At 47.3% G+C, this 27759-nt stretch overlaps 1 protein-coding gene across 3 annotated transcripts in view; it reads right to left on the bottom strand.

The window, feature by feature from the left end:
- Positions 1 to 19894, bottom strand: part of C4H14orf93 (chromosome 4 C14orf93 homolog) — a 34021-nt gene extending 14127 nt beyond the window's left edge. The window contains exons 1-5 of one of the 3 annotated variants that reach the window (XM_058182942.1): positions 19825 to 19894; positions 7842 to 8470; positions 6403 to 6669; positions 4429 to 4490; positions 767 to 870 (exon numbers count right to left, since the gene is read on the bottom strand). In XM_058182942.1, the coding sequence (XP_058038925.1) occupies positions 767 to 870; positions 4429 to 4490; positions 6403 to 6669; positions 7842 to 8333 (925 nt within the window). In that variant the 5' untranslated portion in view covers positions 8334 to 8470; positions 19825 to 19894. Of the gene's footprint in view, positions 1 to 766; positions 871 to 4428; positions 4491 to 6402; positions 6670 to 7841; positions 10488 to 19824 lie in introns of those variants that run through there. The other 2 variants (XM_058182941.1, XM_058182943.1) reach the window with 2 other exon arrangements.
- Positions 19895 to 27759: the final 7865 nt, after the last annotated feature.

Below are 27759 nucleotides of genomic sequence, written 5' to 3'. Positions count from 1 at the left end.
TCCGGTGGTCTTCCGGGTGCAATTCAAGGTGTTGGTTATCACCTTTAAAGCGCTCCATGGCATAGGACCGGGTTATTTACGGGACCGCCTGCTGTTACCAATAGCCTCCCATCGACCCGTGCGCTCCCATAGGAGCTCCTCAGGGTGCCGTCAGTCAAACAATGTCGACTGGCGACCCCCGGCGGGAGGGCCTTCTCTGTGGGGGCTCCTGCCCTCTGGAATGAGCTGCCTCCGGGGATTCGTCAACTCCCTGACCTCCGGACCTTTTGACGCGAGCTAAAGACTTTTTTATTTCATTGCGCAGGGCTAGCTTAATGTAGTTGTAATGGGAGTTTTACTATAGCTTTAGTCTGTTTTGGCCTGATTGAATTAGTTTCTTAATATGTTTCTTAATTTTTGTGATATTTGTTTTTATTTGGCTGTAAACCGCCCTGAGTCCTTCGGGAGAAGGGCGGTATATAAATTAAATAAATAAATAAAATAAATAAGTATTGAATTGTATAAGATATGATATGGCCAATACTCTGTTCATAAACCATGTATGTGTGTAACGGGGGAAATTTAAAAAATCAATAAAAACTTGTTTTTGTTTTTGTTTTTAAAGTGAGGTTTTGCTCTGTTTTACGCCACACTTGTTAAGTGACTGACTGCCGTTATTAAGTGAATCCGGATTAAACATTGACGTGGCTTGTCGGAAGGTCGTAAAAGAGGATCGCCTGATCTCGGGTGGAAAAATTTAAAAAACAAAACAAAAAACTCAGCTCACCTTTTAGTTCCTTATCCGTGTAATTATGGTGCTTGGAGACCAATTCGTGTTTGAGTTTTTCCAGCAAAAACTTCACTACCGAAATATTCCAGGGTGACTTAATACTGTAAAAGAGGGAAGGGAGTTAAATATTCAGATTAAGAATGAGGAACTTCAAAAAAACGGTACCAAAATTTTTTAGCATAAAACCACAATCATCGTCGTCTCCTTTTAATGACCCCATAATCCCTTGCAAGGTGAAGTCTGGGCAACTGAATGGAGCCGAGTGTTTACTGGCCGGATGCCCTTCCTGTTGCCAATGCGGAGTTATATTCAGCAGATATATTCTCATTGTGCCCAGAGGAAGAGAAATATCTGCCTCTACCTAGGATCGAACTCACGGCCTTCTGATTGTGAGGCAAGAGTTCCACCTCTAGGCCACAGCACCACTCTAGAATAAAATCACAATAGTATCAGTAAAAGACCAATACCGTACTTACAATGCACAGGAAAAGGACGTGCCTTTATGGAATGAAATACAGTTAGTCCTCAACTTACAAACAGTTCATTTAGTGACCGTTCAAAGTTACGACAGTGCTGAAAAAAGTGACTTATTGTTGTGACCTAGGCTTACTGAGTCATTAAAATACACGAATAATCCCCAAACCCTCTTTTATTGCAACAGCTGAGAATTACGTTCATTCACAGCTGAATCCCAATTATTTGCAAAAAGTCTTTCGGGATAATCACCCACCTTTATCTCCCTTGATACGCTACCAAAGACCTACTTGGCAAAGCCACACAGAGTCCAGAATCAAACAGAGATGCCGACTGGGAACAGAATTAACAACGTTGCTTTCCTGCAAAGGGCCCACGTGCCTTTGCTCCTCTTTTAAGCCTTATGGGAGGAGCCAATCATCTCCAGGCCTTACTCCCAAGTCGTCCCTTTTGTTTTAACTGTTCTTGCCTTCTGGCAGCTCTGCGCATGCGCGCACTAGGAACAGGCTCCTCCTGTCCCTCTGCCTCTCTGCTGTCCGACTCTGGAGGTTCCGGAGTCCGCGCATAACTCCCAGATGGCCCTGGCCCCGTTTTTGCCTCCGACGCAGAGCCCTCGTCCAGGCTTTCCAGACTCCAGGATTCCTCCCCAGCATCCTGACTGTCCGACTCTGCTGCCAGCTCCGCAAATGCTGACGGACCACAACTCTTGTGGACATTTTTCACACTTAGGATTGTTGCAGCATCTTTGTGGTCATGCAATCAAAACTGGGACGCCTGGCAAATGACTCACATTTACGATGGTTGCAGTGTCCAGGGTTAACGTGACCCTCTTTTGCGACAGGCGAAGGCAACGGGGAAGCCCGATGTACTTAACAACCACATGACTAAATTGACTGCAGGGATTCACCTAACAACCGTGTCAAGTCGTAAGATGGGGCAAAATTCATTCCGCTGTCTCTCTTAGCCACGGAAATTTGGGTCTTAGTCGTGGTCGTTAAGCCGAGGACTAACTGTGCAGTTTTTATATGTTTCACAGGAAAGGACTGCACTCCGTTGATAAAATACTTTTTGCACATAATCTATAAATCAGACTCTGCTGATAACAACGGATTATGGGATTCTTATGGAAGCAGGCAGCCAGAAAAATGGAAGAAAAATCTTTGCTGGGTTTGTGCATTATGGCATACACAATTGATAAAAAACACCGCACCATCAATATGTCATGCCCCCATTGAAGCCTGAATCTGCGAAGCAGGATGAATCGAGGGGGCAGCTTCGTTAGCTTCGGAGGAATATGGGGAGGAGCAGGATGAGGCAGCCCAGGCCCCCTCAGGATTGGGACATCTTGCTAGCAGGAAGAACGGGGGCAGGACAACTGTTCTGTCTCCGTCCTCACTCTGGAGTAACGAGCTGGCCTACAGCCAGTGGGTTCACGGCTCCTATCAGTCCTGGCTGAGAAAACGCAGCTGCCTGCCAAAAAGTTCCAACAGATTAAGACTTCAGCTCACTTCGACACGGTTCAGCTAATTTGCTTCCCGTGGAACTGAGAGCAGTCCCAAAGCTCCTTATATATCCTGTGGGGCGGAGCTCCTGCCCCACCCTTCCCTTTGATGACGCCGCCTCTCTAATCTTCTGAAGCACGGGTCGATCCAGGCTTGATTAGTATGATTATCAGCTGCGTCTGAAGGCGTAGCCTGAGGAAGGGAGGAATCAGGGGATGTCAGCCTCATTACGTCCTCCGACTGGCCTGGTTCTGGCTCCTGGAGCCGGGCCAAAGGAATCCGCGCTTCTGAGGTAAACCTTACCGGCCCTTCCCCCTCACTCTCGGAGTCACTTTTGGGCATGGGGTCAGGTTCGGGGGCTGGAGCCACAACAACGACGGAGAGAGGGCAAGGAGTGGAAATGAGGTGGGATGGAGCTCAGGCGATGAGCAAGGACTTCCCCCTCTTGATCCACGAGCACGGAGAGAGGAGGGAAGTCGGGAACAGCGCAGGCCGACCTGACGACTCAGGAGGAGAGCGTCCACCCCCTCTTCCCAAGGCACACCTGGGGACTGAGATTTAAGGAGATGCTGTGGGGAGGGACATTTGTCGGGAACAAATGCTGAATTAGTGGAGTTTTGTGTGCCGTTGTCGACGTCTGGCTTTTGCAGGACTGTTTGCTTCTTCCGTGCTTTGTGGACTCAGTGCCTTGTTTGTTGCTTCATGAAGTCATTGCTTCTTCCCTGCTTTGTGGACTTATTTCTTTCCCCCTGCTTTGTGGACTCATTGCTTCTTCCCTGCTTTGTGGACTCGTTGTTTCTTCCCTGCTTCGTGGATTCAATGCCTTGTTCCTTGCTTCACGAATCCATTTCCCAGTTCCTTGGCTTTGCTCGCAGCCAGAGGCTGCTGTATGTGCGTGTGAGTGTTTTGCTCTGCGACTTGCCATGCACGTGGAAGCGTTTGGGGGAAAGTTGGAACCTTAGAGGGGAGTTTGAACTCTCAGCTGGCTGTGTGGCCTTCGTGCCTTGTCCTGGGTCATCACACAGTGGACCGTCTTGCTACAAAGCCCAGCGCTACGAAGTCCAGTGTATTCTTCTCCGACGGGAAGGCAAGATCCCGAGACGATAAAGATATACAAGTAGTCCTCGACTTAGGACCACAACCGAGCCAAAAACGTCTGTCATTAAGTGTGACAGTGGTGAGTTTTGCTGCACTTACGACTCTTCCTCTTGAAGTTGGTAAGTGAATCACGGCCCTTGTTCAATTAGTCATACGGTTGTTGAGTGAATCTGGCTTCTCCATAGATTTTGCTTGTCAAAAGGTCGCAGGTGCCTGAATTTTGAACATGTGACCATGGGGATGCTGCAACGGTCGTAAGTGTGAAAAACGGTCCTTTTTCCAGCACCGTTGTAACTTCGGACGGTCACTAAACAAGTCCAGGACTACCTGTAGCAATAGCAATAGTGCTTATATATCGCTTCACTGTTTTTACAGCCCCCTCTAAGCAGTTTACAGCCTCTTGCCCCCAACAATCTGGGTCCTCATTTTACCGACCTCGGAAGGACGGAAGGCTAAGTCAACTTCGAGCCGGTCAGGATCAAACTGCTGGCAGCAGGCAGAGTCAGCCTGCAATACCGCATTCTAGCCACTTGCGCCACCACAACTCTGTTTCCTTGTAATTAGCAACGCTTGATTTTTCCTCACCTTTCCGCGCCGTCAAACCGTTTTTCGTTGGCGATGTGGTTGTGAACGTTGTGGACCAATTTCTACCAAGGGAAAGAGAGAAGAATGTGAGGATTGGCTCAACTACCGTGTTTCCCCCAGAATAAGACCTACCCTGAAAATACACCACCGCCTGATTTTTAGGGTGAGCCTAATATGAACCCTACCCCAAAATTAAGCCCGGGGATTGGTGTGGCCAGCATAACAGGTGGAGAGCATGAGGGGGCCGACGGTGTCTGGCAGTAGCCGCCATCCGGCCCCTTGGCACAGCGCAGATAAGTCCAAGCGCGGAGGCAGAGACGCGGGGGTGGGGGAGACAGCCGATCTGGACGTGGTGCGCGGCTGCCTGGCTCATGGGAGCCTCGTGGGAGGCTTGCGTGGTAGCACCGGCAACAGGTGGAAGCAGAGGCACGAGGTTGGAGGCAGGCAATTCTGACATCTCGCACAGGAACCTGCCCCAGTATAGCCACGGGGAAGCCTAGAAACGGTGGGACAGAGTGAGCAGCGCATTGGATCGCCTGCCTTGCCCTGCCTCAGCCTCTGACTGGCTCCACTGCGTACTTTTCGCGACCAGCTCCTGTTGTGCCTCACCCTCCCTCCTCTCCTCAGCCGGGCCCCTCCTGTTGCTTCCCGGGCCTGCTATCAAATTCAGAGTCTGATAATGAAGAGGAACGGCCTGGCATGCCTCCAGCCCCCAGCCCTGGCACCATGCCCGGACAGAATGTCAGGAATGAACAAACAAACCTCACTCCTACAGCGTGTGAGCAGGGAGGCAGCCACGTGCTAGAATTACCGGCAGCAGATCCAGAGGAAGGGAATTCACAGTGGATGGATCCCCGCTTCCGGAGATCTGAGAAGCGACATCAGCAGAAGGAAGGGAGGGGCAGGCCTGGATAAGCGCTGAGTCATGGAGCCACACCCCACAGCCTATATAAAGGATCAGCTTGAGTCAAGCAACTTTGAGTCAAGCAAAGTCTCCTTTCGTTTGCTGAAGTCACAACTTGGATTCCTGCCTGCCCTGAGAAATCTGAAAGGAATTTGGCAAAGCTGCAGAAGCTTTGTGGCCACGCTTAATACGGATTTCCTAGACCCGGTCGTCGGAGGGGGAGGGGGACACAACAGCTCCGTTTCAAAGTGCCCCAAAGCTTCCAGTATCCCATTATTTCTCCGTCCAGGTGAAAAGTGTTTGGGCACCTATGGGGCGCTCGGGAACGGAGAAAATCGCTAACCACTTTTCACCCAGAGGGAGACAAAACTTCGTCTGCTTGCTTCAAAGCTTCCAGTATTCCGTCATTTCTCCAGCCGGGTGAAAAGTGCAGCCTGTAAGGTGTTGCGGCCATGAGCAAGCAGATGGCGGGAGGGAGCGGGTGAGCGGCCGCAAATAAGACATCCCAGAAAATAAGACCTAATGGGTCTTTTGGTCAATAAATATATATATATATGTAACACCTGGTCTCAAAGGGACGCAGTGGCTTAGTGGGTAAGACGCTGAGCTTGTCGATCGAAAGGTCGGTAGTTCAGCGGTTCGAAACCCTAGCACCGCGTAACGGGGTGAGCTCCCGTGACTTGTCCCAGCTTCTGCCAACCTAGCAGTTTGAAAGCATGTAAAAAATGCAAGTAGAAAAATAGGGACCACTTTGGTGGAAAGGTAACAGCGTTCCATGCGCCTTTGCCATTGAGTCATGCCGGCCACATGACCACGGAGATGTCTTCGGATAGGGCTGGCTCTTTGGCTTTGAAACGGAGATGAGCACTGCCCCCTAGAGTCAGGAACGACTAGCACGTATGTGCGAGGGGAACCTTTACCTTTTAACACCTGGTCTTATTTTCAGCGAAACCCGGTATTATGCCATCGGTCCCATGTGATGAAAAACACAATTCCGACAAGCTTTTTAGGTCTGAATGGCACGTGCCTTGTGGGTCACAAGCTCACCCCAAGGAAGGGAATCGACTTACGGATAAGACCAGATCCCTTTTGCGCCTGGCGTTCTTCTGCCCGAGGTTTCTGCTCCTGCAAGGGAGACCAGCGAAACCTACACAGAAATGGGGTTCACCGTTCGTGGCCTCCTCTTGTGTCGTGCTGCTGGGGGACCCCTCTGGACAGGAGAGGGGCTCGTCCAGAGATTGGAGAGGTGGCTGATGGGCCATCTGTGGGGTAGGAGAGGAAGGAGGAACATAGACCGGCGGCATTGGGGCATCTCCTGCAGGACATTGCTCGGCTACCTGGCGGGAGAGGGAGAATTATACACGTTTGCAAACAAGTATCACCTTTGCTGGAAGTCCTCGGCTTACGACCACGATGGAGCCCCAAATGTTCATTGCTAAGCGAGACAGTTGATGTATGAGTGCAGGTAGTCCTCTACTTACAACCACAACTGAGGGCAGGATTCCTGCTGTTAAGGGAGACACATGTGTTAAGTGAGTTTTGCCCTGTTTAACGATCTTTCTTGCCCATGGACTTTGCTTGTCAGAAGGTCGCAAAAAGGGGATCCCGTGACCTGGGGACAAAGCAACGGTCATAAGTATGAAGCTGCCAAGCGTCTGAATTTTGATCGCATGTCCAGGAGGGATGTTGCAAAGGTCGTAACTGTGAACAACGGTCCTAAGTCACTTTTGTCAGTGTCGTTGTAACTTTGAATGGTCACTAAACGAGCTGTTTTTGTAAGTCGAGCACTAGCTGTATGGGATGTGTTTACGACAGTTGTATCACCTGAGTCATTTGTGATTGTCTTTTGCAACCATCCCAGATGGCTTCCGACAAGTGGGGGGAGCTGGAATGGCTTAATGAGCATGATTCACTTAAGAATTGCAGTGATTCACTTAACAACTGTGAAAAGGGAAGGTCGTAAAATTGGGCACAACTCGCTTAACAACCACCTCGCTGAGCGGTGGAAATTATGGTCGCAGGCCGAGGACTATACATGCAAATGCAAAATCTACAATGCTCCGAGCACGCATTTACAAAGCAAACCTTTTCGCATCGCCCGCGAATGAAAATCATGCCAGGCTCAAATGAGCACCGGAGGCCGGGAGGCGTTTTTCCTCATCCTGCCGGAAGGTTTTTCTGCGCTCTTTTGCTGCCAACCTCACCTCCCCTACACCTCCCTCCTAGCTTGGTCCAAATTCTTTATTTGGCCCGAACAGAACCAAACCCAGTTCCAGTTCAGCTTGGGATGATGTTGCCAACCGTGCCACTCTTTTCGGCTCTCGTTGCAGCCTCTCCAGCCTGGATTTGGCGCGACTCCCAGACCGCCACTCTCTGGAGGGTTGGTTGGCAGGAAGCGCGAGAAATGCCATCAACTATTCATGATGCCATCTGTGCCCAACCGGAGGGACGGGATTACGGATTTTTATGGGGTGGGAGAGATGGAGGCCCGCGATTTTAGGCTACATACTCCGGGCAAGAAGTCCAAAGGTTCGGGCCGCCCCACTGCAGCCGACGCGGCACCCAGCTGCTTCAATTCTTCGATGACCACCTGGACGCCGTTCCCGAACTCTTCGGTCTCCAATTCCTCCTCGTTTTCGGGCGCCTCGGAGACCTGCAGGGGGCTGGCTTTGAGGGCCACAACAGGACCCTGGCACAGGGCCGCCACGTCTTCCTCAAGACGTCTCAGAGCTTCGTTGTTGGCCTTCGCCAAGCTGAGCGCCAGTTCGGCTAAGCTGACTGCCTTTTCAACCCGCTGGTAGATAACGTGGAGCAGCTGTTCCGAGGATTGGACCGTCAGCCCAGTACCCGTGATGGTGATGGGGGTGCAAGGAGGGGACGATGGGGGCGGGGGTGGCGGGGCCGTGACGGGAGCCCCCGGCTCCTGCTTGCAAGTGCAACAGCAGCATTTGGCTTCATTAGCGTGGGGTGGGGAGAACAAGATGGTGGCGCTGAACGACATTGAAACCGGGATCTCAGAGACGGTACAAGGGAGGACGACCCCAGTGCGGTGTCGTCACACCAGTGACAGTACAAGGGAGGACGACACCAGTGCGGTGTGTAAAACCTCAGGATGCGGCTCAACCTGTAGACACCAGGCTGCCGAAGGAACGAATCAAGGAAAATAAAGCAGCTGGATGAACGTGGCTTAGCGTCGGCCATGCAACTTGGCCAAGTGGTTTTTCTGGAACAGCGCAGAGATTTCGAACCAGGGTCTCTAACCAATTTCTGCCAGCCAGGCGGACACAAAAACCAGCCAAAGGGAGCGAAAGAGAGCCAGCTTGGTTTAATGGTGAAGGCATCAGACTAGAAGCCAGGAGGCTGGGAGTTCTAATTCACCTTTAGCATGAAAGCCAGCTGGGTGACTTTGGGCCAATTACCAGGAAGCTGTGAATTCTAGTCTCACCTTAGGCATGAAAACCAGCTGGGTGACTTTGGACCAATCACCAGGAGATGGTAAATTCTAGTCTTGCCTTAATTATGAAAGTCACTGGGTGACTTTGAGCCAGTCACCAGGAGACGGTGAGTTCTAGTCCTGCCTTAATTATGAAAGTCACTGGATGACTTTGAATCCATCACCAGGAGACTGCGAGTTCTAGTTCCACACAAAAGCTGGCTGGGTGACTGTGCCAAAAACCAGGAGACTGTGAGTTTTAGTGTCATCTAGTCTTTGGGCCACTCCCTTTCTCGCAGCCCAGCCCACCTCACAGGGTTGTTACTGTTGTAGGGAAAATCGGTGAAGAAAGGGGTGTTGGATATGCTTCATCGCCTTGAGCTATTTGTAAAAATAATAAAAATCAGCCTAGAAATAAATAAATAAACATTAATAAAGTGGCAGAAGCCACTTCCATCTTAAGGCTCGGTTCAGCAGCCCTTCAAAGACGGAAACACTCCTTCATAAAAGATCCTTCAGCGTCTCTCGCTTTGCCGTTTCATCTGAATTGTAGTGTCGTCTTGGCTCTTACTCCGCAGCATCGGAAACTCTATTAACTCACTGCTGACCTCTTGTAAATTTTATTCATGGCCTCCTGAGTGTCTTGTCAATGGACTCTCGCAATTAACTCAGCGCCGAGAGAGAGATGGCGGGGGAACTACCAAACGAGAAGTGGGATTTTCAAAAACAAGCATTTTTCCGGTTAACGGAATATTCGGCAGCTTCCAGAACAGTCTGAAACTTATCAGAAAACCCGGATAAAGTATTGACACATTTTAAGTAATCCTGGACTTACAACCCTTCGTTTAGTGACCGTTGGAAATTACTATAGTACTGGGGAAAAAAGTGACTTACGATCGTTTTTTCACACTTAATGACTGCTGGTCACGTGATCAAAATTCAGACGCTTGGTAACCGGCTTGTAATAATAATAATAATAATAATAATAATAATAATAATAATAATAATAATAATAATAATAATAATAATAATAATAGAGTTGGAAGGGACCTTGGAGGTCTTCTAGTCCAACCCCCTGCCCAGGCAGGAAACCCTACACCATTTCAGACAAATGGTTATCCAACATTTTCTTAAAAATTTCCAGTGTTGGAGCATTTACAACTTCTGGAGGCAAGTTGTTCCACTTATTGATTGTTCTCACTGTAAGGAAATTTCTGCTTAGTTCTAAGTTGCTTCTTTCCTTGATCAGTTTCCACCCATTGCTTCTTGTTCTACCCTCAGGTGCTTTGGAGAATAGTTTGACTCCCTCTTCTTTGTGGCAACCCCTGAGATATTGGATCACTGCCATCATGTCTCCCCTAGTCCTTCTTTTCATTAAACTAGACATATCGAGTTCTTGCAACCGTTCTTCATATGTTTTAGCCTCCAGTCCCCTAATCATCTTTGTTGCTCTTCTCTGCACTCTTTCTAGAGTCTCAACATCTTTTTTACATCGTGGCGACCAAAACTGGATGCAATATTCCAAGTGTGGCCTTACCAAGGCATTATAAAGTGGCACTAACACTTCACGTGATCTTGATTCTATCCCTCTGTTTATGCAGCCCAGAACTGTGTTGGCTTTTTCAGCAGCTGCTGCACACTGCTGGCTCATATCCAAATGGTTGTCCATTAGGACTCCAAGATCCCTCTCACAGGTACTACTATTGAGCAAGGTACCACATATACGGTACCTGTGCATTTTGGGTTTTTTTGCCTAAATGTAGAACCTTACTTTTTTCAGTGTTGAATTTCATTTTGTTAGATAGCGCCCAATGTTCAAGTCTGTCAAGATCCTTCTGTAACTTGAGCCTATCGTCTGAAGTGTTGGCTATTCCTGCCAGCTTGGTGTCATCTGCAAATTTGATGAGTTCCCCATCTATCCCCTCGTCCAAGTCATTGATGAAGATGTTGAAGAGTACTGGGCCTAAAACAGAGCCTTGGAGTACTCCACTGCATACTTCCCTTCCCTTTTTCACACTTAACGACCGCTGGTCACGTGATCAAAATTCAGACGCTTGGCAACCAGCTCGTATTTATGACGGTTGCAGTGTCCCAGGATCACGCGATCCCCTTTTTACGACCTTCTGACCAGCAAAGTCAATGGGGAAAGCCGGATTCACTTAACAACCGTGTTCCTAACTTAACAACGGTGGGAAGAAAAGTCGTAAAATGGGGTAAAACTCAGTTAACAACAGTCTCGCTCAGCAACCAAAATTTTGGGCTTCCATGGCGGTCGTAAGTCGACGACTACAACGTATTCTGAATAAATCTGGCTGCCCCAGCTGGATATTAGCAAAATTATGGCCGTTGTAGTTCAAAAGACAATGCAGGTGGTCCTTGACTTACAACCACCATTGAGCCCAATTGTGAGTTCTGCGCCATTTGCGGCTTTTCTTGCCACAGTCGTTAAGTGAATCACTGCAGTTGTTCAATGAGTAAGACCGTTGTTAAGTGAATCTAGTTTTTCCATTGACCATGCTTCTCCAGATTTTGATGAGATGGGGATGCTGCAGCGGTCATCAGTGTGAAAAATGGTCATAAGTCACATTTTTCAGTGCCACGATAACTTTGGTCACTAAATGAATGGTTGTAAATTGAGGAATACCTTTACTGTGCCTTCAGGATCACAGGATGACCCTTAACTGTCTCTCTTTTTCTCTCTCCCCTCTTTCTTTCTTTCTCCTTTCTCACCCCTCTCTTTCTCTCTCCTCCTCTCCCGTGTTTTCCTTTCTCTCCCCTCTTTCTCCCCCACCTCCTCTTTCTCCTTTTTCTGTTTTTATTTCTCTCTCCTTTCTCCTCTCTCTATCTCCCCTTTCTCTTTCTCCTTTCCTCTTCCCTTTTTCTTTCTTTCTCTCTCTCTCTCCCCTTTCTTCTCTCTTCCCTCTCTTTCTTTCTTTCTTTCTTTCTTCTTTCTTTCTTTCTCATATTTCTATACCGCCCTTCTCCCGAAGGACTCAAGGCAGTTTACAGCCATATTAAAACCATTTCTACAAACATAATTAGAATTAATTATATTAATAATATATTAATAATTAGAACTGCAGAAAAAATAATGGCTACCAACTTGCCTTCCATTGAGGACCTGTATACTGCACGAATCAAGAAGAGGGCCGTGAAAATATTTACAGATCCCTCACATCCAGGACATAAACTGTTTCAACTCCTACCCTCAAAACGACGCTATAGAGCACTGCACACCAGAACAACTAGACACAAGAATAGTTTTTTCCCGAAGGCCATCACTCTGCTAAACAAATAATTCCCTCAACACTGTCAGACTATTTACTGAATCTGCACTACTATTAATCTTCTCATCGTTCCCATCACCAATCTCTTTCCACTTATGACTGTATGACTATAACTTGTTGCTGGCAATCCTTATGATTTATATTGATATATTGATCATCAATTGTGTTGTAAATGTTGTACCTTGATGAACGTATCTTTTCTTTTATGTACACTGAGAGCATATGCACCAAGACAAATTCCTTGTGTGTCCAATCACACTTGGCCAATAAAAATTCTATTCTATTCTATTCTATTAAAATAAGATAAAATAAAATATTTAAATTTGTCTGACACTATAAAACCCATCTAAAACTCCCAATTAAAACTCCCCAATTAAAACTATCGGGCCAGTCCTGCTCGATGAAACAGCCATGTTTTCAGCTCGCGTCGAAAAGTCCGGAGATCGGGGAGTTTTTTTCTCTCTCTCTCTCCCCCCTCTCTCCTTTCCTCTTCCATCTTTTTCTTTCTCTCTGTCTCTCTCTCTCTCCTTTCTTTCTTTCTCTCCCCATTTTTTGTTTCTCTCTCTCTCTCTCTCCTGTGATTTTGTTTTCTCCCTGCTTTGATGAAAAGTGCCGGAGAATTGAAAACTTTTCAATTAGTGAAGGATCTTTGAGTGAATCTGTGAGAAGAGCAGCCCCAATTTAAGTTGCTACTTATTCACTAATCTTGTAAAACATCTCCAGGCCGTAACTAACTGGCTGAGGAGTAGACCCCGTTACCTTTCGCCTGCGTGCTATATAACAAGAGTTGGAAGGGACCTTGGAGGTCATCCAGTCCAACCCTCCCCCCCTCCCAAGGAGGAGACCCTACATTCTTTTTGACAAGATGGCAGTCCAGTCTCTTCTTCAAAACTTCTGGGGATGGAGTTTCCCACAACTTCCAAAGGCAACTTCTGTGCCATCGGGTCGATTGTCGTCCCTGTCAGAAAATTTTTCCTTATTTCTAGGTGGAATCTCTCCTTTGATCGAGTCAACCTGACTCTTCGGTTCACCGTTGTTGTTTTTTTCCTGGCTGCGGGCACGGCAGGCTGCGGCCTAAACTAACAGCGGTGAAAATGAATCTTAAATCGGGGAAGACGGGCTCTAACAAAAAAACACCTCTGAATGGCTTCCCGAAGCAACAGGAGGTCGTAGGAATGCTAGGTCCATCTTTGGGGTGTGTGTGTGTGTGTGTGTGTGTGTGTGAGGAACTGGGGTTCAAGCTCCGCAGACGGCTTTGCAACTCCGACCCACAGACTTGGAAGGGACCTTTGAGGTCATCTAGTCCAACCCGGCCGGCCGAGCAGGAGACCCTACATCCTTTCTGACAGATGGCAGTTTTCTTGAAAGCCTCCCATGAGAGAAGTCTTCAACGAACAAAAAAAACCAAGAAATGTCCAGTTGCCTTCTGAAAAAAAAAACCACAACCATGTGAGAATCTTCCAGTGATGAAGCTTCCCACAGCTTCTGAAAGGCAAGCTGCGATGGTTCTCACTGTCAGGAAAACAAAAAATCAAAAAAAAAAATCCGGGTCGACCGGTTCACACGACGCGCGATCGACACGGGTTCCGACTTCAAAGGCTGGGAAATGGAACGCCGCGGCGCCCAACGTTCCATCCCGCGTGTACAGAGCGCGCGCCCTCGCGCGCGCCAGCTCAGCGAGCCGCCGTGTACACCACGCGAAGGGCTTCTTGCTCTCCGGCCCTTTTTCTTTCCCATTGGCCGGCGCGGTGGAGCCGGACGCATCTGATTGGCTCCGAGACCTGCCGCCTTGCCCCGGAGACGAGAAAAGGGAATGGGAGTTGAGGGGAGGAAGGAAGCCCAAGAAGGAGAAAAAAGGGGCCGCCTGAGGGAGGTTCGCGAGGCTGGATGCTTTTGATTTTTTTCAAGGCCGCCTCTGGAATCCGGGACTTTCGCCTTCTCTCTGCTGCTTTGAAACGGCCAGAGGGTTCCAACTTGCAAGCGATGAGTTCAAGGCTCAGATGCTTTTTCTAGTTGCCCCCCACCCACTCCTTTCTCCTGCTTGAGCCAGAGGGCTGGACTAGAAGACCTCGAAGATCCCTTGCAGCTCCTATTCTATTCTATTCTATTCTATTCTATTCTATTCTATTCTATAGGGGATTGGACTAGAGGACCTCCAAAGTCCCTTCCAACTCTGCTATTCTATTCTAGTCTCTCTTCTTCTATTCTATTCTATTCTATTCTATCCTATCCTATCCTATCCTATCCTATCCTATCCTATCCTATCCTATCCTATCCTATTCCCTTTCTTATTCCATTCCATTCCACTCCATTCCATTCCATCCTATCCTATCCTATCCACACATGCAGTGCTCTCTTTTTGGCACTTAGTGCTGTGTGTGCGAATGCTCTCTTTTTGGCACTCGGTTCTCTTGCTTTGAGCAGGGGGTTGGACTAGAAGACCTCCAGGGTCCCCATCCAGCTTGTATTCTGACCAAATCCTGCCTTGATTGGATGCTGCAAAGAGATTGACTTCTGGTGAAGGGTCTTTGCAACAGCCCCGGGACCTTGCTTTGCTATCCCAGAATGAGCCAAAGACGCTTGTGGCGAATAAATCCTATTTAAATTCAAGATTTTGAGGGGGTTTTTTCTCTTCCCTTTTGCAATCTCCCTTGGTAGGTCTCCCCCAGCTCTGAAGAGACCCCGAGGGATGCCTATACATCAAGCAAAGCTTTCAAGCCCTAAAATGTAATTTGCACCTGCAAGTTCCATTCGCTTATTTTTTTATTTTTTGGTTTCTGGCTCCAGGCCTCAAATCGGCCCGGTTCTCCTATTTTGCAAACGAAAAATCCTGCCCCATGAAATCATACATGCCTTCCCTGTTCAATTCCATCCATCACTCAGGCCCCGCTTCCTACAGAGAACGATTGCCATTTCCCTGCACTTAAAAACACCTTTATTTATTCTTTTAACTGGGCGGTGGAAACCAAGCCCGGAAAAAGCTCCGTTAACCGGGCTACTGGATTTCTGTAAGGGCTAGAGTAAGCAGCCAGAGATTGAAAACTTGATTTTGAAGTTTGGTGGCTTTGGGGCTGAGGAGTTGGGAATGAAAACGACAATTATAATACTGAATAAGCCTCATGTTGCCTCCCGCCAATCCAAAATGAAAACCCCCAAAGGGAGAGGTTTCATAAACTATCGGCCCGAAATTTCCTCATTTCCTGCGCCAACTCAGAAAACTCAAACTACCCAAGGAGCTGCTGATCCAGTTCTACCCAGGAATTATTGAGTCTGTCATCTGCACCTCATTAACTGTCTGGTTTGGTTCTGCAACCCAACAAGACAGACACAGACTTCAGAGGATAATTAGAATTGCAGAAAAAACAATTGCTACCAACCTGCCTTCCATGGAGGACCTGTATACTGCACGAATCAAAAAGAGGGCCGTGAAAATATTTACAGACCCCTCACATCCTGGACATAAACTGTTTCAACTCCTACCCTCAAAACGACGCTACAGAGCACTGCACACCAGAACAACTAGACACAAGGACATTTTTTTCCCGAAGGCCATCACTCTGCTAAACAAATAATTCCCTCAACAATGTCAAACTATTATTAAATCTGCATACTATTAATCTTCTCATCGTTCCCATCACCCATCTCCTCCCACTTAATGACCGTAACTTTGTTGCTTGTATTCTTACGATTTATACTGATATTGTTCCCTGATTGCTTATTTGTAGCCTATGACTGTCATTAAGTGTTGTATCATTAAGTGTTAAATTTGTACCCTATGACTATCATTAAGAGTTGTAAGTGTTGTACCTTGATGAAGGTATCTTTTATGTACACTGAGAGCATATGCACCAAGACAAATTCCTTGTGTGTCCAATCACACTTGGCCAATAAATTATTCTATTCTATTCTATTCTATTCTATTCTATTCTATTCTATTCTATTCTATTCTATTCTATTCTCATTGCTGTCGTTTGTAAAAATCTTGCTCTGGGCCTTACGGCTATCATCGCTTTTTCTTTTTCGTTTTTTGCTTTTCTAGCTTTCGGGGAAAGGTGGCCCTGCACCCCGACGATCCGATCCTTAAGGAGATCAATTTCTCCCGTTCGGAAGAATCCTTGCGTACTCACACACACACACCACAAATCTTTTGCACACTCACGAGGAAAGGTTCTGCAGATCCTGATTTCCTGCGCCCCGGTTTTTGTTTTGGTTTTCAAGAAACCCAACGATGCGACTCGAGTTCGGTCTATCTTATCGAATGCCTATTTAGCCTGAGTTTCTACGCGCTGCTGGTTTATCGCTTCCAAATTCCCCCTTTGGTTAGCTTCCCGCTTTCTCTGGGTACACATCAACTTGTCTGGCCATCATATATATAAAACCCGAATAACCAAAGACCTACATATATATATATATATATGGGTCTTTTTTCAGGTTTCTCCAATAAAATTGGAAGTGTCTTGGCGACGTTTCAACGAGGTCTCACTCATCATCTTCAGGCTTCAACCGTGCTTCTGGGAGCAATGTGATTGCAGCTGTTTCTTCCTTTTAACTGCTAGTGGGGTTTGAACTGATTGGGTGGGAGCTTGGCTGTGCTCTGATTGGATGGGGTTTTTGTGCTCTGATTGGCTGGGGTGTGTCCTGTTTGGTGGGGGCTTGGTTGTGCTCAGTTGGTCTGAGTTGCAGGGGATTTGAGCTGGTGAGCTGCACTGCTGTTGTTTGGCTTCGTGTTCGTGGTTGCTACATCTTCATAGTGGGTGTCAGTCTGCTGCATGTATGGATTGGAGGGTTTGAAATGGCTAATGTTGCAGCTGCGGTCTGGCTTCTGGTCCTTGGTCGTGCTTCCTGATCAGTGTGGGTTTGGGTCTGCTTTCTGGGTGGATGTGTGGTGGTGACATCCTGTGTGGACCTCGTGAGTGTGGGTCTGGTGTCATTCCTCCTGGTAGGGACACGTTGGTCAAGAAGGGCAGGTTTCAAATGGCTGGTAGGCGGAGGTATCATCTCGTTTGTTCATGCTGTGTGGGCGTTTTCTATCTCGATGGCTTCTCTGATTATTCTGTTGTTAAAGTGTTCAGTTTTGGCGATAGTTCTGGTCTTTTTAAAGTCAATATCGTGTCCTGTGACTTTAAAGTGTTGGACCAGGGAAGAAGTTGGTTCCTCTTTTTTGAATGAGTTCTTGTGTTCTTCAATGCGTGCACTTATTCTTCTGTTGGTTTGTCCAATGTATGTGGTGGGGCAGGCGGTGCATGGGATTTCATATACTCCTTGATTTTCTAACTCAATTTTGTCTTTGGGGTTTCTTAGGATGGTGGATATTTTTTGGTTTGTGCAGAATGCTGTCTTGATGTTATGTTTGTGGAGGATCTTGCTGATTCTCTCTGTGGTGCCTTTTATATATGGGAGGAGGGCTGTGCCATTTTCTTGCTCTCTGTCTTGCTCTCTCACTTTGAAACCCAAGCACTAGAAAAATCTGATCACAAACCCAAACTCTGGCTCAGATACGTAGACGACACCTTCATAATCTGGCCACACGGGAAAGAAAAACTTGAAAACTTCCTCACACACCTCAATAGCCTACACCCCAAAATACAGTTCACCATGGAAACAGAAGTTAACAACCAACTTCCCTTCCTAGATGTCTTAGTCTACAAGAAACCCAATGGCTCCCTAGGACACACCATCTACCAGAAGAAAACACACACAAACCGCTATCTGCATGCACTCTCACACCACCACCCAGCACAGATCAACTCCGTAGCCAAGACACTCATCTCTAGAACAAAATGCTTAGCTGACGAACAACACCTAAAAACCGAACTACACACTCTCACAAACGTACTAACATCCAATGGATTCCAGAGAAATAAGATTACCAAACTAATCCAAAAGAACCCCCACTAAAACCCAAGACAGAGAGCAAGAAAATGGCACAGCCCTCCTCCCATATATAAAAGGCACCACAGACAGAATCAGCAAGATCCTCCACAAACATAACATCAAGACAGCATTCTGCACAAACCAAAAATATCCACCATCCTAAGAAACCCCAAAGACAAAATTGAGTTAGAAAATCAAGGAGTATATGAAATCCCATGCACCGCCTGCCCCACCACATACATTGGACAAACCAACAGAAGAATAAGTGCACGATTGAAGAACACAAGAACTCATTCAAAAAAGAGGAACCAACTTCTTCCCTGGTCCAACACTTTAAAGTCACAGGACATGATATTGACTTTAAAAAGACCAGAACTATCGCCAAAACTGAACACTTTAACAACAGAATAATCAGAGAAGCCATCGAGATAGAAAAACGCCCACACAGCATGAACAAACGAGATGATACCTCCCGCCTACCAGCCATTTGGAAACCTGCCCTTATTGACAAACGTGTCCCTAACACGAGGAATGACACCAGACCCACACTCACGAGGTCCACACAGGATGTCACCACCACACATCCACCCAGAAAGCACACCCAAACCCACACTGATCAGGAAGCACGACCAAGGACCAGAAGCCAGACCGCAGCTGCAACATTAGCCATTTCAAACCCCTCCAATCCATACATGCAGCAGACTGACACCCACTATGAAGATGTAGCACCACCACCAACACGAAGCCAAACAGCAGCAGTGCAGCTCACCAGATCCCCTGCAACTCAGACTAACTGAGCACAACCAAGCCCCCACCCAAACAGGACACACCCCAGCCAATCAGAGCACAAAAACCCCATCCAATCAGAGCACAGCCAAGCTCCCACCCAATCAGTTCAAACCCCACTAGCAGTTAAAAGGAAGAAACAGCTGCAATCACACATTGCTCCCAGAAGCACGGTTGAAGCCTGAAGATGACGAATGAGACTTCGTCAAACGTCGCCAAGACACTTCCAATTTTACACGGGAGAAAACCCGAATAACCAAAGACCTACATACAAACACCATGAAAACCTCAGAAAAAAATATATATATATATATATATATATATATATATATATAGGTGTGTACAGTCTTTTATTATCTTTGATTGAGAGTATCTTGGCGACGTTTCAACGAGGTCTCACTCATCATCTTCAGGCTGGTGTCTTTGGCTTTGTGCTTCTCGAGCTAGTCCATAAGCATGAACCTGAAAACACCAGCTTGAAGGTGATGAGTGAGACCTCGTCGAAACGTCGCCAAGATACTCTCAACCTGACATAGGAAAAGACCCGAAAATGCCAAGACCTACATACCTATACCCGTGAAAACCTACAAAAAAACACACACACACACACACACACACACATTGTATATATCTTGTTGTCTGGTTTTCTCCCGTAATTAAAGGTCTATAAATTCGTCATCTTATGTTTACAGCGGTGCAGAACAAGCCTGAAGATGACGAATGGGATTTCGTCAAAACGTCACCAAGACACTTCCAATTTTACGCGGGAGAAAACCCGAATAACCAAAGACCTACATACAAACACCCGCGAAAACCTCAGAAAACATATCTATACATATACATATACATATATATATATATGTGTGTGTGTGTGTGTGTATATGTACATACACACACACACACACACACATGTACACCTTTCCTGCCAATTCTTCCCCCGCCCTCATTCTGCTTCCTGGTTTTTTTTTCTTATTGGCAAGGCCAAAAAAACAGGGCAGACTGGGGAGGATTCTCCTTCCCGCCATCCTTCCCCCCCACCCCACATTTTCCCCTGGATCCCGCCCCTTCCCCCCACATGCATTCATGCACACGCATCCCTGGGCAAAGGATACGGGAAGGTCGTATAGCTCTTTGTATTCGCCTGCGTGTCCATGTGTGTGTGTGCAAATAAAGAGAGGGGAGGGGTTGTGCATCCTGCTGCCAACCGCCACACCCCCGTGCCTTCCCCCCCACCCTCCTGCCCTGATTGGCCAGTCTCCTGCACACGTGCGCACACACAATTACACGCCAGAGCTGCACACGCATTCCTAAGCAGGGCCCCAACAGGGAACATCGACCAAAACTGGGCACCTCCAATTTTTTTGTTTTTTTCCCTTCTCCTTGACATGAACATTTCACCTCTTAATTCTGGGTGCTTTTTAGATCGCTTCCCTTGCTGGCTCTAACCAGCAGTACTACAAGTGAATCCTTGACTTACGACCACAATCGAAGCCGGAATATACCGTTGCCAACACAGGCGTTCCGTGAATCCCTGCCCGTCGTTAAATCAGTACACGGTTGTTCAGCAGATCTGGCTTTTCTCGTGGACTTTGCCGGTCGCCAAAGGGGAATCCCGTGAACCCGGGGAAAACCTCAACCGTCGTAAATACGAGTCGGTGGCCAAGTGTCGGAATTCTGATCGTGTGACTCGGTGTAACTTGGAACACTTGCTAAATGAACTGCTACCTGGATGGCAGCAGTGGGATTTACTTACCTTCCCTAAAGGTAAAGGTTCCCCTCGCACATACGTGCTAGTCGTTCCCGACTCTAGGGGGCAGCGGTGCTCATCTCTGTTTCAAAGCCGAAGAGCCAGAGCTGTTCGAAGACGTCTCCGTGGTCATGTGGCCAGCATGACTCAACGCCAAAGGTGCATGGAACGCTGTTCCCTTCCCACCAAAGGTGGTCCCTATTTTTTCTACTTGCATTTTTACAGGCTCTCGAAACTGCTAGGTTGGCAGAAGCTGGGACAAGTAACGGGAGCTCACCCCGTTACACAGCAGCACTAGGGATTCGAACCGCTGAGCTGCCGACCTTTCGATCGACAAGCTCAATGTCTTAGCCCCTGAGCCACCGCGTCCCCTCAAGCCCTACCAGTTCGCAAATGTGAGCACATGCGCCTCTATCTTGCGCATGCACACGGCCTTCTGAGCATGCGCAGTGCTCGCGCATAACATCCTGGCTGGTGGGCGGAGCTTCCCACAGTCGCCGCTACCAGTTTGCCCGAACCGGAGGGAACCGGCTGAATCCCACCACTGCTGGACAGATAGCCCTCGACTTAACAATAGTTCATTTAACAACCGTTCGAAGTTGCAACAGCACTAGAAAAAAAGTGACTTGCGCGTTTTTCACACTTACCAGCTTTCCAGCATCACTCAACAACCGGCTTCCTAACTTATCAACGGCAGCGATTCACGTACCGACGGTGGCAGGAAAACGGGGCAAAACTCGCTGAACGACAGAAATCTGGGGCTCACTTGCAGCCATACTTCGAGGCCTACCCCTATTTGCACGGGAGTTTTGAACCCAGGGCAAACATCCCCATCCTTCTCTCACCTGTCTAGTAATCCACTTTGCAACGGGTGCGAAACATTTTTACGCTTGGCCTATACTTTGGGTTTTGGTTTTTGTTTTGGCAAACTCTTTCATCCGTTCCTCTTTGCAAGCTGGAAAGCCGCACGCCGAAGAAAGACGACACTTCAGAAGCCACCTTTGTTTAAGAAGAAAAGATTACAACACCTTTTCTGCAAGCGTGTGGCCTGCCTCCTCGTCCTTTTTACTCCCCCGAAGCTTGCAATGATCTTTTCCTTTCACATTTAGGTCTAGGCGTTGAACACACACAGTGCCAAGTGAAGAACAAAGGAGAAAGGCCAGAGAGAGAGAGAGAGAGAGAAAGAGAGAGAGAAAGAGAGATACAGAGAGGGGGGGGGGAAGAGGAAGGCAAAGAGAAATAGAGAAAACCAGAGAAATACAGAGATAGAGAGAAAGAGACACAGAGAAACACACACACACAAAGACAGATAGAGACAAGAGACAGACAGAAAGACACACACAGAGAAACAGAAAGAGAAACAGAGAGATAAGAGATAGAAAGAAACAGAGACAGAGAGAAACATACAGAGAGAGAGACAAGAGACACACAGAGAGAGAAACAGATACAGAGAGACAGACACAAAGAAACAGAAAAAGAGAGACCCAGAGAGCAGAGAGAGAAACAGAGACACAGAGAGAACACACACACACACACACACACACACACAGAGAACAGAGAGAGACACAGAGAAACAGAGAGAGACAGAGAAGAGACAGACACAGAGAGAAACACACACAGAGAGAAACACACACACAGAGAGAGAGAAGAAACGAGACAGAGACAGAGAGAAACAGATAGAGACACACAGAGAAACAGAGAGAGAGACAGAGAGAGAGAAACAGACACAGAGAGAAACACACACAGAGAGAGAGAAGAAACAAGAGAAAGAGACAGACACAGAGAGAAACAGAGAGAGAAACACAGAGAACACAGAGAGGGAGACAAAGAGAGAGAGAGAGAGAAGAAACGAGAAAGAGACAGAGAAACAGATAGAGACACACAGAGAAACAGAGAGAGAAACAGACACACAGAGAGAGAGAGAGAAGAAACAAGAGAAAGAGACAGAGACAGAGAGAAACAGATAGAGACACACAGAGAAACAGAGAGAGAGACAGAGAGAGAAACAGACACAGAGAGAGAGAGAGAGAAGAAACGAGAAAGAGACAGAGACAGAAACAGATAGAGACACACAGAGAAACAGAGAGAGAGACACAGAGAGAGAGAGAGAGAGAGAGAAGAAACAAGAGAAAGAGACAGAGACAGAGAGAAACAGATAGACACACAGAGAAACAGAGAGAGAGACAGAGAGAGAAACAGACAGAGAGAGAGAGAGAGAGAGAGACAGAAACAAGAAACAGAGACAGAGAACAGAGAGAGAGACAGAGAGAAGAGAAAGAGACAGAGACACACACAGAGAGAAACAGAGAGAGACAAGAGAGACAAGAGAGACAGAGAGAAACAGAGAGACAGAGAGAGAGACAGAGAGACAGAGAGAAACAGATAGAGACACAGAGAAACAGAGACAGAGAGACACACAGAGAGACAGAGAGAGAGAAGAAACAGAAAGAGACAGAGAGAAACAGATAGACACACAGAGAAACAGAGAGAGAACACAGAGAGAGAGAGAGAAGAAACAAGAGAAAGAGAGAAACAGAGACAGAGAGAGAAACAGACAGACAGAGAGAGAGAGAGAAAGAGACAGAGAAAGAGACAGAGACAGACAGACAGAGAAGAGACAGAGACAGAGAGAAACAGATAGAGACACACAGAAACAGAGAGACAGGGAGAGAAACAGACACACACAGAGAGAGAGAAGAAACAAGAGAAAGAGACAGAAACAGATAGACACACACAGAGAAACAGAGAGAGAGATACACAGAGAGAGAGAGAGAGAGAGAAGAAACGAGAAAGAGACAGAGACAGAGAGAAACAGATAGAGACACACAGAGAAACAGAGAGACAGAGAGAGAAACACACACACAGATAGAGACAAGAAACGAGAAAGAGGCAGAGAAAGAGAAAGAGACAGAGAGAAACAGATAGAGACACACACACATAGAGAAACAAAGAGAGAGAGCGACAGAGAGAAAAACAGAGGCACAGAGAGAAACACACACACACACACACACACAGACAAAAGACAGAGAGAGAGACACATACACAGAGAAACAGATACAGAAAGAGCCACACAGAAACAGAGCGACAGAGATAGACAAGAGACACACACAGAGAGAAAGAGATACAGAGACACACAGACAGAAACAGAGAGACAGAGATAAGGAGAGAGACAAGAGACAGAGAGAAAGAGAGAGACACACACAGAGAAACAGAAAGAGAGACACACAGAAACAGCGACAGAGCGACAGAGATAGAGAGACAAGAGACACACACAGAGAGACAGAGACAGGCAGAAAGGGAAACAGAGATACAGAAACACACAAACAGAAACAGAGAAATAAAGAGAGAGACAAGAGACACAGAGATAGACAGAGAGAGAAAAGAGAGAGAGGGAGGGAGAAAGAGAGAGAGGGAGGAAAGGGATGGTTGGTACTGCCCACCTCAGAGAAAGCTGAGAGGAAGGCAGAGGATTATCTAAGGTATGAGCCTGTCAAAAAGGATGCTGAAACTGGAAAAAGTTCAGAGAAGAGCAAAGGCCTGGAGACTAAAAACATATGAAGAACGGCTGCAGGTTTTGGGTCTGGCTAGTCTAAAGAAAAGAAGAATTTTTGAGGGACGGCGACATGATAGCAGTGTTCCAGTATTTGAGGGGTTGCCCCCAAAGAAGTGTAGCTTCTTTTCCAAAAACTCTACACTACTAACCAGAGCATACAAAACATTTGCTAGACCTATTCTTGAATACAACTCACCTGTCTGGAACCCTCACCACATCTCTGACATTAATACAATTGAACGCGTCCAGAAATATTTTACAAGAAGAGTTTTTTTTTTATTTGAATTTATATCCCGCCCTTCTCCGAAGACTCAGGGCGGCTTACAATGTGTCAAGCAATAGTCTTCATCCATTTGTATATTATATACAAAGTCAACAAAGTTCTCCGCTTCTCTGTAAACAACAAAATACCTTATACCACCAGACTTGAAATCCTGGGATTAGAAAACCTAGAACTCCACCGACTCTGACAAGACCGGTGTTTAACACACAGAATCGTCTATTGCAATGTCCTTCCCGTTAAAGACTACTTCAGCTTCAATCGCAACAATACAAGAGCAAACAATAGATTCAAACTTAATGTTAATGTTCAACCTTGATTGCAGAAAATATGACTTCTGTAACAGAGTTGTTAATGCTTGGAATACACTACCTGACTCTGTGGTCTCTTCCCAAACTCCCAAAATCTTCAACCAAAAACTGTCTACCATTGACCTCACCCCATTCCTAAGAGGACTGTAAGGGGCGTGCATAAGTGCACAAAAGTGCCTACCGTTCCTGTCCTATTGTTTCCTTTCAATGTACGTGCTTGTATATAATGTTGTGACAAAAAAAAAATTATTCTCCAAAGCATCGGAGGGGAGGACAAGAAACAATGGTTGGAAACTAATCAAAAGAGAGAAGCAACCTGAAATTCAGGAGAAACTTCCTAACTGCGAGGACAATTAACCAATGGAACAGCTTGCCACTGGAAATCGTGGTCACTCCATCAGTGGAGATTTTGAAGAAGAGTCTAGACCTGTATGGCGAACCTATGGCACGCGTGCCAGAGGAAACACGCAGCGCCCTCCTTCTGAGCACCCGAGCCGTCGCCCCAGTTTAGCTCTGCTGCGGCCAGCTGTTCTTCGGGTTTCTGATGTGACTACTGTGATTACTGTAACGCTGTCTACATGGGGCTCCCCTTGAAGAGCACCCGGAGGCTCCAGCTGGTCCAGAATGCGGCCGCGCGGGTAATAGAGGGAGCAACTCGAGGCTCCCATGTAACACCTCTCCTGTGTAAGCTGCACTGTCTTCCGGTGGTCTTCCGGGTGCAGTTCAAGGTGTCGGTTATCACCTTTAAAGCTCTCCATGGCATAGGACCAGGTTATTTACGGGACCGCCAGCTGCCACCAATAGCCTCCCATCGACTTGTGCGCTCCCATAGGGAGGGTCTCCTCAGGGTGCCGTCAAACAATGTCGACTGGCGACCCCCAGGGGGAGGACCTTCTCTGTGGGGGCTCCTGCCCTTTGGAATGAGCTCCCTCCAGGGATACGACAACTCCCTGACCTCCGGACCTTCCGTCGCGAGCTGAAGACTTTTTTGTTTTTCCCGCGCAGGGCTGACTTAAAGTAATTTTAATAGGGGCTTATTATGGTTTTATTATAGTGTTAAAATTTTGTTTCGGCCTAATTGAATCAGATTTTTAAAATCGTTTTAATTTTTGTGCTATTGTGTTTTTATCTGGCTGTAAACCGCCCTGAGTCCTTCGGGAGTAGGGCGGTATATAAATTCAATGAATAAATAAATAATAAATAAATAAATAAATGTGCATGCACGGTGGGCAGAACACGTGGGGGGAACCACGCACGGGTCGCATGCGGGGGAAGTGTCGCATGAGCGGGGGGGGGGGACTTGGCATGCACGGGAGAGGCGGAACCGTGCAGGGGGGGCCATATGTGGGGCCGCGTGTGCATTGGATCTTGGGGGTTCAGGCCAGGGGTAAAATGTAAATTTTGTTACTACCAGTTTTGTGGGAGGGGCTTGGGGGGCAATAATGTGACTGGGTGGGCGTGGCCAACTTTTTTTAAAAAAAAACTTTTAAAAGCATTTTTTCGGCCAAAGAAAAAAATGCTTTTAAAAGTAAAAAAAACCAAAACGCTCTGATGATCACACGACTCAGCTGGGCATGGGGAAGGGGGGCAGGGGGTTTGTCCCCAAATTAAACCTTCCAATCAGATACCCAGCTCCAGCATCTGCTCAATCAACATCCTTGCAGACGTTCACGCTCTGTCTGAGCGAGGATCTTTTAAAACTAGAGATAGTCCTCGTCCTTACGAACGGTTCATTGAAGTGACCGTTCCAAGCTGCAAACGGCATTTGGGGGGAAAAAGCGAATGGCGACCGTTCCAGCTTCCCCGTTTCTTTTGTGGCCTCTCGGAATGCTTTGGAGAATGCAACCATTCATTTAGCGCACAGGTGGGTTTCACGGTAATTTTAGCACCGGTTCGCCGCGCATGCGCTTTGCTCTCTCACGCGCGGCTTAGAAAACGTGGCAAAATAGGATGGCATAGCCACCACCCCTCCACCCGCAGGTCACCACTACCAGTTCGCACGAACCGATCCAAACCGGCTGAATACCAGCACTGATTTTGTTGTGTCTCGTCCTCCCTCCTCTCCTCAGCCGGGCCCCTCCCGTCTCCACCCGGGCCTGTTATCAGACTCCGAGTCTGATAATGAAGATGAACGGCCTGTCATGTCTCCAGCCCCCGGCCCCATGCCCGGAGAGGATGTCAGGAGTGAACAGACAAACCCGATAAACTTCACTCCTACAGCATGTGAGCAGGAAGCCAGCCACGTGCTGGAATTACTGACAGCAGATCCAGCTGAAGAGAATTCACAGTGGGAGGATCCTCGCTTCCGGAGATCTGAGAGGCAACGCCAGCAGAAGGGAGGGAGGGGCAGGCCTGGATAAATGCTGAGTCATGGAGCCACACCCCACAGCCTATATAAAGGACCTACTTTTGGCATTCCAACCTTGAGTCAAGCAAAGTCTCATCTAGTTTGCTGATATCACTCTATCGCTGAAGTCACAACTTGGACTCCTGCCTGCCCTGATAAACCTCGAAGGAATTTGGCAAGCTGCAGAGGCTTCGTTGCCACGTTTGATACAGACTTCCCTGACCCGGTCGTCGGAGGGGGAGGGGGACACAACAGATTTAGTGACCATTACAAAATGAAAAAAAAAAGGGGGGGGCGACTTAAGACTGGTTTTTATAGCAGCATCCCCATGGTCTGCGTGATCAGAATTTGGACGCTCGGTGAGCGACTCGTATTTATGACAGTGGTATTGTCCCGGGGTCACTTGATTCCCTTTTTGCGATCTTCAGACAAACCAAGGGGAAAGGCACTTTAACGTGTCGCTAGCTGAACCACTGGAGGGATTCACTTACCAACGGTGGCAAGAAAGATTGTAACATGGAACAAAATTCACCTTAAGAGATGTGTCCAAATGATTGGGGCTCTCTTATGGTCGTGAAGTTGAATCTATTTGTATAACACGGGCATTGTGTGAATATGCGCACACTCAGTGGGACTGCAGTAGGCAAGATCCAACTTGCTTTCCCTTTCTTCCAATCATCATCATCATCATTTAATGTTCCCATAATCCCTTGCAGGGTGGAGTCTGGGCAACTGAATGGAACTGAGTGTTTACTGGCCGGATGCCCTTCCTGTCGCCAATGCGGAGTTTTGTTCAGCAGATATATTCT

The sequence above is a fragment of the Ahaetulla prasina genome, chromosome 4 (assembly GCF_028640845.1).
Source record: "Ahaetulla prasina isolate Xishuangbanna chromosome 4, ASM2864084v1, whole genome shotgun sequence".
In the NCBI taxonomy this organism is placed as follows: domain Eukaryota; kingdom Metazoa; phylum Chordata; class Lepidosauria; order Squamata; family Colubridae; genus Ahaetulla; species Ahaetulla prasina.
Note: the sequence above shows the minus strand (reverse complement) of the source record. Positions and strands in the feature narration are given on the sequence as shown.